A 19001-nucleotide genomic window follows, 5' to 3' on the forward strand; every position below is an offset into this window, starting at 1 on the left:
CTTATGTAATATGGTTTTATGTCAAGATACTTAAAACAGATTAGTAGCTATTACCAAGAGGAATGTCAGAACAGAAGTTAAAATTTAATGTTTTGTAATTGTAAAAGAAAAATCTAGGAGAGGAGACAAAGACCTGATGAGTGCTCAATTATGACACAAAGCTTAGACTCGTTTCAACTCCAGGCACCATAGAAGTTCTGGTTTGGGTACTTTATATAATAAGAAATAGACCAGTGTGTATAATCTAAGATATTCATAAATGAAGTACAAATAAACTATTAGTCTGCACAAGAGTGTCCACAGGCAGCTCTAATAAGATGCAATCAAAGTAACACTGCTAATTTACTGGGGCATAAATACCAACTCATGAACAGAAAATCCTCTTCAGAAGTCATGATATAATTTTGCAGTTACCAGGGGGGTATGACATTCCTTTATGAAATTTTTGGATGAGGGTCCAGACTTTAAGCACATATGACTGCTCAGAACAAGGATGACTTCTGTTTTTATATTTTGGATAGGGGCAACTTTTTTACATAAAAATAATGCAAGCATTTATTAACAGATAATTATATACTACATATATAAATTACTTATAGATAACTTTGAATGCTGGTGACACTGATGAGCAATTTATGATAATATTAACACTATCAATTTCACTTACTCAAGCATACAAGTAAATACATAGAAAATACATGTGAAATTTTAAAAGGAGAGAGGGCTGGGGAAATGGCTCATTGGTGGAAAGCACTTGCTATCCAAGCATAAGGGCCTGAGTCCTGAGTTCAAATCCCAAGAACCCACATAAAGCCAGAGACATAGTGTGAGCATCTGGAATCACAGAACTCTTACAAGGAGACAAGAAACTGAGACAGAAGAATCCTGGAAGCTTGGAGGCCAACTAGCTGGCTACACAGCAGAAACAAGAGACCTTGTCTCAAACAAAGTAGAAGATGAGGGTAAAACCCCAAGGCTGTCCCTGACTGCCATGTGCATGCTCCTGCATTCACAAGCATGCATACTCACACAAAGGGGGAAATATTTACAGACAAAATGAGAAATATTTTTCTTCCCTTTGAAATGTGTGGGAATTTTATACATTGAAGGATTCCCAGAAACCATCAAGACCATCTGAGCTTCCCCAAGCATGACTAATAAAAAATTTCAACTTATTACTTGGTGCTTGCTGAGCACAGCACTTTCAATATTTGATGATGATGATGATGACGGTGACAATATGTACAGAAGAATAAACAGCTACAAAGAAAATAAAGAGGAAGCAAGCTCATGTTTCTTAGCTGGACTTCTATCCCTTAGCTCAGAAAAAATTGTGCATCTGCCTCCACCTGCTCATAACAGAGTTCTAACTAGTCTTAAATAAAGATGAGGATGCAAGGCTGTACATCGACATCCAGTTTCCACTACACTCTCACCATTAATGGTTGGTGACATAGGCAAAAACTAAACTAGTGAATGATCTTAAATGCAACTTTATGGCTCTCAGTGGTCATAAATTATTTTAAAATATCTAATGCAGAAACACAAATTTTCCTTTTTAAAGATGTGTTGGGAACCTGTCTTAATGAATAAATAAAACTAAATTCAGTTTCCCCTATATAAACTACAGTTCCTGAAGTGCCTCACAATCCAAATGATAAACTCTCCAAAGTTAATTTTAACATTGGTCTAGCAAGGTTTTATCTATAAATATAAAAATGTCAATCTATACAGCGATCTAAATATAATTTTCATGAATACCCAATGAAAAATTACCTCCCATTATATCTGATACAAAAAGATGCTCCAAAACTGATATGAACCTATTTTTCCCTTCTCTTTCTAAAAGGAAAGAAAATGAAGCTGTATCTTCCTCCTCCTCACCCACCTAGAGTCTGATAATAACTTGTGAATGCTGTCTGTTCTCTAGAACATTCACCCTAAGTAAGGCAGAAGAGGCAACGGGGGACCTAGGCTTAAAACATTGCAGTCCTTTTAACCTCTTAACACCGTAGAATGTAGCAGGTCAACAGAGGCCACACCGTCCATAACTCACTCGGCCTTCACCCTGCCCAGAAACAAGTGCCTGGCAACTTCCACCCTGCTCTGGGCACAGCTTCCCCACTGTTTCACACAGCAAACCAGGGAACCTGGGAACCAGGTCTGTTGGGCCCTTTGCATGACTGGAGAGCAGAATAGAGCCAAAAGACCTGGAAAGACTGGCACTGAACAGTTCAGGATTCCTCTACTCATCCTGACATCCAAGAACCCCAAATGAGCTGCTGCACTTTAATGTGCAGTATACATGCAGTCACACAAAATTCACCTGCAAGCTAAACACAAGAGAACTGACAACTTCCATTTATTTCTCTCATGTCACCATTTACACAACTAAATGGGAAGTAGAGCTGGAAGACACAAAACAATAGCTAATCCAACAGTCATTGATAATTGGATTTGCAACTGCAGCCAGAAAGGCAGCTAGAGAGACACATAAATGCACACATTCATACCTTCATTCCAAACACATTGTCCATCCCTGACCCTATTATGGCTTCTCTGTTCCCTGTGGCCTAAGCCATGGCTAGGCAATAGGAAGAGCAATCTTTGGTTGCTACAGACAAATAATCCACTATACAGTCAATGAGTTCATGACTAATTACATATGAAATATCTCACATTATTTCACAAGATTTCCTGTCCTCAAATCATATATATATCAATGAGATACAGCAAATGCCATAGGACTGGAACAATCACCAATAATTAGAGATGATGCCACAGGAAGCATATTATAGAGCCCAATCGCTGTATCTTTATGACTATGGTTTCCCATGTACACTTGGAAAAGACAGCTACATTCACAAACACCTCAGCCACAGTCATACTTTGAAAGCTGAGGTCTATGAACATTATTTTGGTTTACCCTCTCATTTCCAGTAAGCCCAGTAAAGCCAAAGGGCCAGCTAATGATGTACAGAGACAAGAACTCCTTTTGGCTCCCTGGGATGGATGAGCTTCCGTTTCCTGCTTTCCACTGCTAAAGGGCTATTTGTCCACTGTCACCCTGCCCATTCAGCATCATCTATAAAACATATCTAAAAAAGGGATGATGCATTCTTTCAAATTAGTAATTACCTAAGGAAAGAAGGCTTAGTGATTTTTTAACAATGTGTTTTACAGTCACAGAAAGACAAGTTTAAGTCCACAACCCTTAGTCCCATAAGATGCCCCAGAATAGGAGAAGTTCTGAATGAGATGTCTGTCCTGCCACCATCACCAGGGGGCATTCACGGAGTGAGGCCAACCAGGCTGGTGAAGTCTTTTTCCTGCCTTTTGAAAAGCCCTTCCTTACAACACTTATTTGCAGCAATTCCTGCTTCCTATTCTTCAAAACACCTCTTCTGATTCTCATTAACCTCTGTCTGTCTAAATTCCTCTCTCCTCCAGAGGGAACGGATCCAGCATACCCTCTGGGAACCAGCACTCCCTGGGAAAGGCTTTGTCCTGGTTATTCCAGTGACTACCCATTGCCTGAAACAAATCCCTTCCACTTCTCCCAGCTAGTGTAACCATCTGTAAGGTGAAAACATTAAGCTAGATCTTCTAAGATCTCTGTTAGTTCTAAAAGTCTAGAAAATTCCTAATATTTAAAATAGTCAAGCACAACAGAATACTCAGAAGAAAAACTCAAAGCTTTCCACCAACACCTCAGAGTCTCTTCCCACCCTCTCATGATGAGACGCCATGCACATACCCATGCCCATGTTGCTAAGAAAGACCACCACTCACCTCCATTCCAACAAACTTAGGTGCTACTATTCCAACCTCCTCACACCTGGCTCCCAGCAACTTTAGAACCATTGGTCCCTGGCTCCCTGTGGAAATCTCTCTTCTCTTTATTTTCCACTTCAGTTCCTTTGTCTCAAGTGTTGACACTACTCTACTTGTCACTCTAGCCCTCTTCGCACCCAGGTAGTGCCATCCATTCCCATAGCTTATGTGCAAAGGACTTCTGGGTTTCTATCTCTATGTACACTCTTTCTTCAAACTCCAGCTTGTACAGCCAGCCACTTACTTCACAGTTCTGCTTAGATTCCTCTCAGGAACTGAGAAGACTCAAAGCTTGAGCTCCTACCATCCCCACTACTCTCCCCTAGCATTACTGATCTTACAAAATGGCATATGATCTCCCAAGTTTCTCATAGGAAAAGTCCAGCAGCTACCATTCCCCCAACCTACACCTATCTAACCATCCATTGATCTGTAAATCTCAGGAATCCAAACTGTCTGTCTCCAACACTCTGGTCCCCATCCTTGTCTAACACAAAATCAGTTCTCAGTTGAATCTTGGCCACAGACTGTTCACTTTTATTACTGCCCTCCAAGGATGCTCTCTTCATCCTGCAGCCAAAGAAATCTCTTAAAATGCAAATGTCTTTTTTTCATTTCTTTGTTTAAAACTCTTTTTCCAACATGTTCAACAAAATCCTAAATCTTTAGCATGAAACAAAAGTCACAAAAAGCTAGACCCAATGGCTCATGCCTGTAATCCTAGCACTCAGAAGGTTGAGGTAGGAAGACTGCCACGAGTTTGAGGCCAGTCTGAGCTACATAGTAAATTCTAGTCCAGCCTGGGCTACAGTGTGAAACTCTGCCTCAAATGAGATCTGGGGTGATGGCTCAGTGGGTAAGGTATGAGAATCTAAGCTCGGATTCCAAGAACCCACACAAAAACCAGGAATGGCAGCATGCATTCATAATCCTAGCACTGGAGGAAAGGGAGCAGAGACAGGAGGCTGTCCAGAACTCACTAACCAACCAGACTGGCCAAATTGGCTAACTCTAGGTTTAATGAGAGACCTTGTCTCAAAAAGTAATGTGGAAAGCAATAGAGGAAAACACCTGACATCGACCTCTAGCCTCTACACATGCACACATATGTGCATGTACCAGCACACATGTCACATACATGAATACATGCAAACACTTACCTATCACACGAAAAAATGTCCACAAATTATCTGGGTCTTACCTACTTGAAACTGCTGTCTGCTTGATGCCCTGATTCAGCCCACTACCAGCTTTCTGTTTCTCCAGGGGGCCAGCTCTTCTTCCATTCTGGGTCTATGGACATGACTATCCTGGATACATCTCATTCTTCCTCTAGCCAAGTATTTTCCATCTTTTAGGTCTCAACTTGAGATTACTCAGTGGGAAGTATATTTCCTGGTCTCTCAGGTAAACTCATCCACATATATGGTACAATCTCTAAACTATTATATTAATAAATTTTGTGTTCTTAAATAATGTCTAGCTTATTTATCTGAACACTAATTATTACCCTAACTGGAATATATTTTCACATTCAAGAATAAAGAGTTTGCAGAAACAGCATTGACAGCTTATACTTAAATGTTTTTCCTTGCCATTTTAATAGACTTGGGGGAGGGGGAACTAACCTTCAGTTCAGCTTAGTAAGGAAAGTTAACAGGGATGCTAATCACTAGCTTGTTGAATGCTATATATCATTATTTCCACTTTAGTCTGAGAGCATTTCTCAGTCATACCACTGGGAAGAATGTGTTGAGAATAAAGATAAATTTCACACAGGATTACATTCAAGGGAAAAAATATCTTAAATTTATAAGGTTAACCCTGGGGATTTCTAATCTCTTTATATTTTATACAAAAAAAATCTGAAAATACCATGTGTAGAATGGTAGAATGTTTGCCTAACATGTATGAGGCCTTAGATACTACAAAAGCAAACCCAAAAAATCCCAAGAAATTGAAAATTAAGTAATTCACAGTGATTTACAGCAGATAGCAAAGAATTTTTCAGGTACTATCCAAGAATCTATAGAGTATCTCTAGTAGGAACACAAGGAGATGGGCTGTTAGCTGCACCTCACAGGAAGTAGCCAGAATCAGGGGAGGATGGTCTGCCCCAGCCACCCAGAAAGACGGTGGCACAGGCAAGAATAAAAACAGGTCCTGAGACTCCTGATACTTCACCATGTCCTCCAAGCTACCACACAGACCAAACCAAAAGGAAGTGACAACTTAACAATCAGACACTGATCTAATTTGCCAAACACATGTATCCATTGGATTCAATTAAGAGCTTTCATTGGACATCAAAGACATTTTCCATATTTGGCAGTACAGAAAGAATTTCTGATTGAAATTTTAAGAGTCAGCAGAGGGCTTGGTTATGACTTAACCAATCTATAAATATATAATTCTGGCCCTCTGAAACAGATTTATTGGCTAACATTACTAAAAATTTAAACTTTAATTTCTCACAGTTTTAACCTGGCAAAAGCTATTGAGCATCCACCTTGAAAATATTCAGTAAAATAGTATCCCACAAAGTTGAAGCAGAATCTGTTCTTTCAAAATACCAGAGTATAAAGGTGAACAAACGCATTGTGTACTGCACTAAGGACAGCTGCCTTCTAATTCTAACTCTATGAAAGGTAAAAGCAATTACCAGACTTAAAAGCTTTTTCAGCTATTCAGAGACAGAAATTATTTAAGTCACCTATATTGCTGATTCAATGGATGTCACTCACCACCCTCACTACCTTCACCTTTCATCCCACCTAGCAATCAGCAGTGTCAGGGATCCAGTGCACAGAACTTCCTATGAACCCCCATCAAGGCAGGTTCTCGAATGAGCCCTTTTGGTATTAGCCAAAGAGTAAAAGAAACTGGAAACAAAATCTCACCAGCAAGCTCTCCAAAATAGCAAAAGGACCTTGATGGATCTTTCTCCAAGTCTTACTCTGCTCACACTTATCAGGCCCAACTTTCAACTGCCCCAATAATTCAAAACCTTCCAATGACAAAAACAGGGAAATATTTAGCTCAGGCTAATACTTCTATACTGCTGTGTAATCTCATTTAATTGGCCCTTAAATTACATAATAGCAAAATTATTCTAGTTTATGCTGCGGGGGAGGGGAAAGATTTGTGTATGTTCATATACTGCACACTCATGTTACACACTTGTAACCTACTCCTCAGCAACAACACTACACACTTGAATGTGTTTTCCAGGAGGAAAACATTGCAGGCTTTATTAGGTAATAGGGAAGCAATTTACCCTGGATACATATGCAACATATGTGACTCTCCTTAGAAAAGGAGACAATTTAATAAATTAAGAACAAGGTAATCAGAGCAAGCTAAGAAAATCAGGTCTTGTATCCACACCTTAACGGGACACAGAATGAATATAAAGAGAAATAAACAGGCTGGAGAGATGGCTCAGCAGTTAGGAGCACTGGTTGCTCTTACAGAGGACCCAAGTTTGATTCCCAGCACCTACAAGGCTACTAACAATGGTCTGTAACTACAGTTCCAGGGGATCTGATACCCTCTTCTGACCTCCACATGCAATACAATCATACACATAAAATAAACCCACTATTGTTCTAAAATGATAGCTAAATTTGTTTTCTTCCCCTATTTAGAAGGCTTTGAGAGGGAACTGACACTGATTTAACCACTCCAACAGTTATCAAAGTACCTGAAAGCAAATCCTGAATGCATTGCTCTAGAGTCCAGCCTTGGGAGACAAAAGAAAAATGAGGAGGAACCCTATAGAGGGATGCTTTTGGAAGCTCTCGTCAAGAAATTCCAATGGGCTCTCATATGAACATTTGAAATTTTCCCTATTCTGACTTTTTTCTAGTTCCCTGTCTAGAACTTGTAATGCTAATTACTCTTGCCTTTACTTCTCCTTCACATCTCCTATTCACCAGTCAAGTACTTTCTTTTCCCTATACAGATAAGAGTTATGCAATTTAGGAGTCTTTTAGATAGACACACTGAAGGGGTACCCCGATTGCCCCACCCTGCATCCCTGTTCAGCATGGAAGAAGCCAGAGCGGTCTCTGTCCCTATTCCCTATCCACAAGTTGGGTAACCTCTTCAGAGGATGATGTGATAAGAATAGGAGGTAGGATTTGGCAAGGCAGTTAGGGTTCGTAGGAACTGGCTAGCTAGGCAGTTAGTATAAAAAAACCCCAAAGAAAAGTAGCCAGTTTCTTGGCTAAAAGTCAAAATGTCCTTGGGACTCTTAGCAACATACTCTGTTCCAAAGGCGAAAAATGTCAAAAGTATTTGGGAGCTCTTACCTAATCCTTAAGATTTTAGGGTTACCTCTTTAGAGGGGGTGATATTAGAGTAGCAAAAAGCACCATTAAAAAAAAATAAAGAAGAAAGAATACATGAAGTTATCAGAAAAAAGTGATGGGGAGATACGAGAGGAGTTGGAAGGGAGGGAGCTGGCATGGATTTGATCAAAACACCTTATATGCATGTATGAACTTCGCAATAAATTATTAAATATATAAATAATAAATAAAAATGTAAAAAACAAATAAACAATAGTCCTTAGTTGATTTCAACTGCTCACTCTGGTGTGGCTTTTCCAATATGGGAAGCACAGCTAGGAGGGCAAAGGTTGGGTGTTGGGCAGAATAAATTCAAGTAAAACAACACTGAAGCAAATTAGAATTTTTAGAATGATGTCTACAGCCATATCACCCTAATGTGCACAAACTTGTCTGAATTTTAGAATGCTTATAATCATTAAAAATTATTGATGATGCTATCTCAAATTTTTTAAAAAAACTATTTAGAGTGGTATAGTACAAAGTACTCCTCTCTCTCTCTCTCTCTCTCTCTCTCTCTCTCTCTCTCTCTCTCCGTGTCCATGTGTGTGTTTATGTGACATTTGTGCCTATGTGTAAGAATGCAGGTACACATGGGCCAGACACACATTTGAAGGTCCAAGGACAACTTTGTGTGTCTGTTCTCACCTTCCACCTTGAGACAAGGTTTCTTTGTTGTTCACCACTACAAACACCAGGCTAGCTGGCCCATGAACTTCTGGGGACACTCCTGTCTCCACCTCCCACCTCACTGCAGGAACACTGAGATTATAAGCACGCATTACTATGTCCAACTTTTACATAGCTTCCAGGTATTTAAACTTGGGTCCTCACACTTCCACAAATGATTTATCCACAGCTTCTAACAGAAAAGTACCCCTATTCTTGATGTTAGGTAGATCCATCACTGACATTGTTTTTGAATAATTATCAAGAGTTCTGTGACAAATGGTATGTTCCATTGCTCCCATGTTTTGGAGAAAGAAATCCAAAATCTAACTTATAAGTGGCTTCCTTCACTTATTTAACAGTTGAGTAATAGATTAGGTATTGGAGCTTTAGTCTCAAACTGATGCTTAGCCACTCTGCTGTAACATCTGACTAAAACAAAAGGCAGATACTCCCAAAAGGAAATGTGAAACAATGTCTCACTAACCTAACCAGATAAAAAGCTTCCAAGAAGCTTAGTCTACAGACAGAATTGCCACTAGTATCACTTTAGAAGGTCCAAATCCTTGCAAAGCACAAAGTACCAAGTTCAATTTGTTGAGGATTATTGCCATAAAAGAATGTTGAAACTTAGGGCAGGAAATGGCTTCAAGGGGGCTTTAGTCCATAACCTAATAGCAGGGAATTCTTAACAGCTAGAAAACTCTGGGAAGTATGATGCCTGCTTCCGGTTTCCAAAACTCATGGAATTACCATCAGATTTCCTCACTGTGGACAAAATCTATCTATAAAGCTATCCCTTCAATAACACAGCAGGAGGTGTGGGTCACTCTTGGAGATAAGGGCTGCAGGCTTTAGGACCTCTGGGGAGTATTCAATTGAGGCCAAAGAAGAAAGACACAGGGAGCTGGAAAGATCTACAGAGGCTCATCCTGCTGTGGGATGTGGAACCAAGTTGCTAGTCAACTATCAACTTTTAAAATCTTCACTGTGTTTCTTTAAAGTTTTCCTATGTGGGGAGTCATTGTTTCTGTTAAGAAGGCTTTTCCTTCACCTGTATTTGCCCAAGTGCTTCCTCTGTACACACTGTTTCTGAGAATCAGAGTGAACAGCAGAGAAGAGGTCAGCAAAATGCAACCAGACACCTAGGTCCAATGCTCAGAATAGCCCCAGCCCTGACCTGGCTCCTCCCTTCCCATCCGATAGGTTGTCATTCACTCCTTCCCTGGTTTTGACCACTACAGTTATTAACAAATGCCCACCAGGCCCCACCTTTTATTTGGAACACTACCTCCTCAATACATAGGACTAGATCATGGTGATATCCTCTAATGAAAACTAGGTTAAGTCATTATGATTTCATGTCTGTAAATGTTGATGCCTTGACCTCCAGAAAGACAAAAGCCACTCTTCCATCATTCCAGCCTCTCAAAACACAGAACACACAATATGAGAGGATTAGGCAAAAGTGGTTTAGGGGCTTCTTCTTATAAATCCAAATATATAAGTACTGTAAAAACAAAACTGATCTTTGTAAAACCAAACAGGATACCAAGGATAAGACAAAAAACTATATATCGTCCCATTTGACTACAAGTACTCAGAGAACCAAAATACTAACTAAAAACTTTTAACAGAGATGTAAGAGGATTATAAAAAGTAATTTTATTTGTGGTTTATTTAGTTTCTATTATATATTCATGAATTCATTCTTTCTTTTAACAAATATTCAGTGAGCATCTACTCAGTCCTGAACACTGCCCTACTTTATTTCCCTGAATAGCTCTCATTATAAGTGCCAGCATTTGCAGCAATACTCTTTCTTAATAACCATGGATAGACACTGAAATTTCTAGAATTATTCTTGCATTTGACTGGTGGGAGCACACTTTCTATGGGACTTGGTATTGAAGTTGTAATTTATCAAAACATCCTTAAGAGTACTGAGCAGATATGGAGTCATTTCAGTCCATATTGTCCAACTGTTCTTTATGTTTCCCGAGTTGCAGGCTGGACTCAAAGTTAAGTAAAGGCCCCTCCTCATGAAGTCAGAGCTGCCAAGGCCTCTAGGGAGTTACCTAGACCAGCAGAGCCAAAGCCTTATCTCAAAGGATAAGGTGGAGTTTGCTTTTTTCCCCTATTGCAAAATAAGAGACTATTAAGTAATCTGTTTATAACACACAGATCCAAAATCCAAGTATTTTTACTTTTTTGAGACTGGGTCTTCAGGTTTGCCTTGAACTGATGATCCCCCTGCCTCTACCTCCCAAGTATGAGATTTAAACGTGTGCGCCACCACGTCCAACTGCAAGCTGACTTAAACAATCCATAGGATTTCCTCCAGTTTGGCAAAAAGCTGAGACTCTTGATTCCTATCTCAAGCTTGGCTCACCCTGGCAATTTCCTCTATCTATGTTAGAAATGAAACCCAAGTAGTTGTTCCCCATAGTCAACATTTCTAGGTTGTTCTGGTAACATCAATTTATCATCTACAGGCCAGTTCCACATCTGCATGGAAGCTGGAGCTTTTTGGTGCAGAATCAATATTAATATCTGAAATGCTGTGATCTTTCTACAAGTTGGTATGCAGTAACCACTCCATGTTCAATGTTATCTGCAAATCCATGCACAATATAAAATGACCAATGAAGGAATCCATCTAAAAGCTTTAATTTATTTTAAAGATTGAAATTGGCACTTGACGATCTTTTTAGACTATTACCTCTAAGCCATTAACATATGAGGGAAATTTTATGAAAACAAGGTTTAGGTCTTTAAATATACACTACACAGATAAATTCATTATTTAAACAAAAGATGACTCCTCTTCTGACTCATGCTGTTCTGAGTTTTGCAGCTGATGGTTCTCTATTGGGTTTTTAGAAGGTAGATTAAGTGTTATGCCACCCACTGAGAGTAAAGTTGAACAAGGTGAACTGAGGGCGTGGTTTGAAGTCTTTCCCCCAACTTCAGAACAGCATAGCATTAGAGAGAGAGCCTGAAGCTCTTCCTGCCTCAGTGAACATAATCCAGGCATCCCAACTCCTCAGGGGAACTCTAAGAGCCATTTTCAATACATGAATATGTCCAAGTGGTTATATCTCTTGACCTTAGCCAGCCTAGCAATCATTTGTGGAAATTACTAAAAAGCAAGGTTTTAGGTTTACTTTGCATGCATATTTTAATCATGTTCATCCTAGAAGCAAAAGTCGTCACTTCTGGGGTAAAAGGAAATGTAACTGATAATTTACCTGGAAGGTGTCCCAGATCATTGACCTTTGAACTCCTGATCCTTAAACTACAGCATAGCACTTCTGCCATAAATACACCAGAAACTCAGCTCTTCACAAGAGATACCATTTTATTCTCCTTCATTTATGCCTTTCTCTACATAATTAAAAAATGTAAGACAGATTCATAACCTTGAGAAACAATCCACTTAAAGACTGGATCTTTATCAGATAAGAAGTCTTGACAACCACATCATCTCTTTCCTCAGTCACAGAACCATGGATGTGCCATTGCAACTTCTTTATGCTATCAATCAGAGCCATTATGAAATTAAAGTCCTCCCACACCCATCCAATGAAGCCAAGTGAGAAAGGAGAGGGTCAAGTGGAAAGGTGCTGAATGAGAAAGAAACAGTCCATAACTTCCAACACTTCTACTGCAAGAGTGGCCCCACTGCTGGGAAGTTCTGTACCAAATACACTATAAGTCATCCTAAAAGGCCCCAGGATTCAATAGCAGCCAATTAAGCATGCCTTGAAAGATATCAGCTCAGCTCAGGAACCAGTCAAGAGGAAAGGTAGTAACTTAAAAATGGATGTCCTAGAAGAATGGGAAAGTGCAAGTTTCATTGCCATAAAACCAACAAACCTATTTCTTAACTGGACAAGCATTTCTATCACCTTTGGCTGTCTGTCCTTTTGCTTCTTCCTAAAGAAACCTGGCTACAGAATGGTGTCATTCATTTGTATTGTGTTTTATATTGTGATTGGTAGATAATTTTCTGTTTGAAAATCAAGAGAAATAATTCAGGAAATTTACTTCTTAGTCAAAGCTTTAAGAAACTGAGTGCAGTCTCCTACTATCAATCCTAAGGGTCTCACAAACTCTAGATTTACATCTGAGAACTCAGCTAAGACCTTGTTCTCAAAGGAAAGTGCATGCACATAACTACATCCCATTCCCAAGTTTTTTCCACTTTAATCGTTCTAAAATTATAGGAGTTTTTACTAAAATCTACATTATTTTTATGCCCCAACTATAATGACTTTATCTCCTATTTCATAATGGAGGGAGTTTTAGCAAAAAAGAACAGTTTTGCTCTTTTGCCTTCCTCAACTTAACACTTTCCCACAGTCATGCTGTGAAAATGTAAGGAACCCATGAAACAATATGAAAGAAAACACTGAAGTTTCCGTTTTCCTAAGAAACTTAGGCATCAAATTCTTACTGGTCAGACTTAACAGCATAAATGTGGGAAGTCCGGTGCTTGGCATAAGCAGAAGAAACTCAGTAAACAAACATGAGAAACAATGTTAACAGCCACACTCCTGGGGCTGTTCCAGGTAGCACAGGAGCCTCAACACCCCAGACCTAGTGCTCTGTCTACTTGAAGAATCACTCCAGAAGACACAATACCCATAATACAGTTTTTACTAACCCTATAATCCTCTGCTGCAAGACTTTGTAGACATGAAATGCTAAGGAAAAGGATGCCAGTCAGACTGCAGCCTCCAAAACACAAGAGAACTGTCTCTCAGGTGACATTCACAAGCAGAATAGGTCATATGGTTTATCCACAAGTTTTGTGTTAGCACTATCTATAACCCTGATTGTTTTATGAACCCTCATTTCTAAATATCAATAATAGAATGTATATTTGTGATGCCTTCACATCATTACTTTAATAAACATTAATGAAGCCCTGCCTTCTCGCTGCCAGGTGAGGCTACTCTCCTCATATTATTGATAAATCAAGAGATAAATAAAGCAAATGCATATTCAAAGCATGCTAGCACCAGATAAAATAGAACTCTCCTTCGACCTTAGCAGGCACTGAAAACACTAGTGAAAGAGGTGCTGAAGAGTTTTTAAATGAAAAGTGCTTGTCCGTCTCTGCCTAACTGAGGCTCATCCATGACAACCACTCTCATCCTCAGCTTAGGCTCACTTTTCCTACATGGTTATCATTCTCCTTCTGCAACATCTGTTTCTCTCCCCTGCAAGCTTCAAAAAAAGAATATTAAGAGGTACTAACAAATACATTTAGTAAATCTAGCAGCTTTCTGGAATTATCTAGCAAAACATTCATTTCTGACGGACAAGGAGCGCTAACACAAGCATGTATCTTAAAAGAACACTCAGGTAAGATCATGCTGATTTCAATTCCAAAGGTCCAGTGAAGTTCTTAAAATTACTTTCTGTGTCGAAGCAAAATGTAGAGATTAAAGAAACTCCACAGGCAACATTTGGCCTTTAACTTTAAAAATGCAAGATATAGAAATATATGAATGCTATCATCTGCAGAGACACTTGGCTATAAATACACACTTTCCCAGACCCAAAGGGCTTACTTACCTTCTACTTCTTCTTCATCACACACATGCTTAAGGAAGGAAGCCCCTCTGTCCAGGACAGCTTCATCCTCCATCCTATAGTAATAGAAAAGAAAAAAAGAATGCTCAGACTTCTCCTGGAGTGAGCCACTTGAAGCAGCCCAGCTCCTGGGCAGGTTAACCTGCAAGCTGTTGTTCATATTTGCAGGGCAGAGTCCCTCTTCCTTTGGTGGCTGCTGCTCCTTCACGCAGTTCTTCTCATCTGGTGCTTAAGAGTCTGCTGGTCCCACATAGCTCCAATTCTAACCTTGAGAGGGCAGCCACACGGCTAGGTAAGAGAAAATAATCCCAATCTTGTAGGCTGGATGATAAGGGGACTCTCCCCTTTGGGGTTGCAGGAAAAAAAAGAAGATAAAAGCAAAAGAAAAAAATACCAAGAGAGGAAGTTTGGTGTGTCTGGAGTGCTCGTGATGATCGTTTGTGGAAATCCAGTTTCAGTGCTTAGCTCTTTAAACACCCACTGCACAAAATGTATACCCTCACACGCGCACAGGCACACCCACCCACACACAGAGCGACAGGGAGTTAGGCTAATGCACAGTGGGAACCTAGCTTGCAGCCAGCCTCTTAATACCAGCACAGCCCAGTATTCTCTATTGAGTGGCAAGCGTTGAGTCACATGTTGGCCTTACGGAAATCTGACATCTGAGGATTATCTAGCACCCAGCTTCGGTAATAGGCACATATACATGCCACCCATCCATTCACTTCCACACTCTTATCACACGCCTGTCTGTGTGCTAGCTGCCCTGTTAACTCTTCCCTGAAGGGCACAAAGTTCTTCATTTTGTAACCACATTATGCTGTCCTCCTGTCTCCTTACATAATAGAATCTACTCTGCAATTTCATATGCTAAATAAGACCTCAGAATCTATCCAAGGAATGACAGCGTTTTTGCAGTCTCTGAGTGCCAAACATGTTTCTCGTTTATAGAATGAGTGAAGGTTTGTTTCCACAGTCTTTGGCTCCTTTTCACTGCATTTAACTTTGATACACAGAATTCCATGAATTCTATTTATAGTGAAAGCAGAAAGAAACCCTGGACTGCTCAAATGCTGCGTGTGTAGTACCGGGCTAGGAACAAAGAACTTTTTCTGGGGACAGCTGCTCTATGTCATAGCATCTATGAGCCTTGCCACAGAACCAAATGTTCACTCTGTATTCTATCCATCCAATTATGTGCTCACGTGTTGGCTATGGCTTACTCTGTTTTCCATATTGTTTGTATAACTTATTCTGGTGCTGAAGCTATCATCTAGCTAGAGGTGCACTGCATTCATTCGCAGCTTTTTCCTCGAGTTTAGGAACACTGCCACCTCAATAAAGTAACCACCTTCTCATAAAAGGTCAGAAATTTGATGTTAGATAGTCCTGAGTTTTATAAAACAAAAATCTAGTTCTACCACTTAGCAGCTATGCCACCTGGAATAAAGTACTTAACTTTTTTGGGCCTCGGGATTTTTTTTCCTTGTATGATTGACTCAATGCAATAATACCAGTCTTGAATTGATGTTTTAAAATCCAAATTAGGTACCGAACTTAAAAGTACTCAGCACAGGGGGCTGTAGAGATGGCTCAGCAGTTAAGAACACTGACTGTTCTTGCAGAAGACCAGGTTCAAATCCCAGTACCCACATGGCAGCTAACAACTGTCCATAACTCCAGTCCCAGGGGATCCGACAGCCTCTTCTATCTTCCGCACACATTGCATGACACGGGTGCACTTACCTACATGCAGGCAATACATGCATACACATAAAATAAAAATAATAAATAAAATATTTATTATATTTTATTTCAGCACAGAACCTAGCACACATTACTTTGTTTAGTAAATGTGTCTTGGGCCAGTAGGATGGCTCAGCAGATAAAAGCACTTGCCACCAACTGTCCTGACTACCCAAATTTGATCCCCAGTACCCATAAGGTAGAAGGAGAGAACCAACTCCACAGAGCTTTCTGACCTCCACACGTGCCATGACATGTAAGTACCCACACACACACATCATACACAAACAATAATAATAAAATTTTAAATGATTAAGCTTCCTTCTCCCCTTTTTTTACCCTCACCAATCACTGGTGAACAAAATCATTAAGAAATATCTCTAGACACTGGCAAGAGTTCTTTCATAGATAGGGGCCTCATACAGAATGGATCATCCTGATGTTAGGATTTTTTTCTTCTCCACATCCAAACTGAATACATAAAACAAGATATGGGTCAATCAGGAGGATTATAGTAGGAAAGAAAATGCCTTAAAGGTTTAGGAAGTTAAGTCATTTACCAATCCCTTTGAGCCGTAGGTTCCCATGAAGATTCGGTGATACAGCACATTCGGAGGTTTGGCAAATATTTATCACTTGCTATATTTCTTTCACTTTTCAGAGGGAGGGGAATACATCTCTGAATAAGACAAAAAGTTTCTGAAAAATTAATAATAGACCAAGAAAGAAGATCATCTTGGAGAGCATTAAGGGCTTTGCAGAAAGTAAAAAGACACCAGCTGCTGGTGTAGGCTTTTTCTGTTGAGGCTTCTATGAAAGTGACACTGACTTAAGTGAAAACTTAAGAGGAAAGAAACAGCCAGGTAAAAATGTGGAACAAGAGTATTCCAAGCAAAGGGAAGAACAAGTGCAAAGGCCCTGAGGTAGGAACAAGTTTAGCATGTTCCAGGAACTGAGGTGAGGTCAGATAGCTAGACAGCAACAGAGGGGCAACTGTAGAGACAATACTGGAGGCAACTGGGTTGGTCGTGTAGGCCATGAGGAGGAGTCAGAACTGTGGGCTCTGGAAGGCACTGAAGAACTTTAAGATGGAGAGTGGTATAAATTGTTTTATCATTCCAAAGGGTTATTGTACCTGTGGTGTGAAAAATGGATAGTTAGGGGACAAAAGAAACTAGGAAGCTATCTCAAGAACCGAGGGAGACTATGCCAGAAACAGGCTGTTGGAGAGGGATGAAGAGTTTGATTTAGACACTTTGATGAGGATGAACATCCTGTGTAAAAAAAGTTGCTGACACAGGCACGGCCTGAGTTTGGAGCTAGGGGCTCAAGGCTGGGGATAAAATGTGGGAAAGTCCGTGTATCAGTCTTGTGCTGAGCCTACTACAAGCCTAAGTTCATCCAAGCAGAAAAAGTAGGCACAGGGGAGGAGACCCAACACCACCTGCTGAGAACACAACATTCACAAGTCAGCCAGTGTGGCAAGATATATAACCCAGGAAAAGTGACATCAAGGAAATCAGAGAAAGAGGCGAGAGTTGCTCCTGAGATGCCGAGAAAGATGGAGATGAGGAATTAAAAGTTGGTTTGGTAACATGGAAGACATAGCAGTTCAGAACAGAAGCACTTGATGTGCCATACTCAGTGTCAGGGAGAGAAACAGGAAGGGCCTTTCCGTCCTTCTTCCAAGAATGAGAAGAAATATTTACTGAGTATCTACTATGCACACTTCAAGGTACCAGAGATGCACATTCATAGCCACCTTCTCAAGGACTCCCCCTAGGAGTTGGGGAGAGGAGAAGTAGTCCAAAGTGCAAGGATCCATCATTACCCAGCATGTGTATACAGAGATAAGGATGACAGCTTAATGAGGACATTCTCTTAAAAGACCTCAGAAGCACAACAAAAATCCCAGAGCTCTGTGCTACTGCACGTACGCTAATTCTACCCTCTCCCTTTGGAAAACAGAATAGTTGATCTCACGTTTCTTCTCAGAACTGACCCTTGCCAGTTCAACCAGCCTACTGAATCCAACACAATAGTGTAGAATGTCATTTTTGCACTCTATCATCAATCAAGCTGGTCCTAAAATCTTTTGTTGCTTCTTAATATATTTTCTAAAGAAAATATTTAGTTTTGAGAGCTAAGCCTTTCCCACAATTGCCTGTAACAAGCAAACAAGCAAAAGGAAAAAAAAAAAAAAAAAAGGAAAACCGAAGACAATTGGAGGGGAAGGGAGAAAAGTCAATGCTCAAGCCCTTTGGCCAGGCTGAGACCATCACCCAGCCTCACTAAAACATCAGCACCACGCTCTATCCAGAGAATGAGGTCATGACTGTGCATTCCTTGGCTCTTTGATGCATTTCTGCATTCCCTCCAAGTCATTGGAACTTAGCTCTTTCTGATGGACCATGCAGAGTGCCTGAAAACAGGTTTGTTCTCTGCAGAAAAAGGATGTGAGAGGCAAAGTGAAAATATGAGACCTGCCCACCATGGTGGCCTGTATCCACAACAGCCCTTTCTCTTCCTCAAAAGCAAGGTCAGCCTGGTGCACTTGGCCTTCTTCACAGACCACAGGGACATGCCACCTTCCTTTTTTCCATCTTACATGACAAATATCAGTTGTTCAGGCCTGAGTCCTTTTCAGCAGTTGCTGGCTATTATTAGTAAGATAGAGATATCATGTGAAGTGACTAACCTAACCATTTTCTCTCTATAAATCAGCAGGAAGAAATTAATTCACCTAGTCTCTAATCAAGTCTCAAATCTATCGTTAGTATGTCCTTTATATAT

At 40.1% G+C, this 19001-nt stretch overlaps 1 protein-coding gene across 5 annotated transcripts in view; it reads right to left on the bottom strand.

Annotated features, from left to right (window-relative positions):
• Slc4a4 (solute carrier family 4 member 4) overlaps nucleotides 1-19001 on the bottom strand; it is a 476303-nt gene that overhangs the window by 296114 nt on the left and 161188 nt on the right. For 4 of the 5 annotated variants that reach the window (XM_008829281.3, XM_029561709.1, XM_029561710.1 and 1 more), the window contains one exon: nucleotides 14442-14515. In XM_008829281.3, coding sequence (XP_008827503.1) covers nucleotides 14442-14515 — 74 coding nt within the window. Of the gene's footprint in view, nucleotides 1-14441; nucleotides 14516-14853; nucleotides 14960-19001 lie in introns of those variants that run through there. The other variant, XM_029561707.1, reaches the window with a different exon arrangement.

The sequence above is a fragment of the Nannospalax galili genome, unplaced genomic scaffold (genome assembly GCF_000622305.1).
Source record: "Nannospalax galili isolate Female #2095 unplaced genomic scaffold, S.galili_v1.0 scaffold50, whole genome shotgun sequence".
Taxonomy (NCBI): domain Eukaryota; kingdom Metazoa; phylum Chordata; class Mammalia; order Rodentia; family Spalacidae; genus Nannospalax; species Nannospalax galili.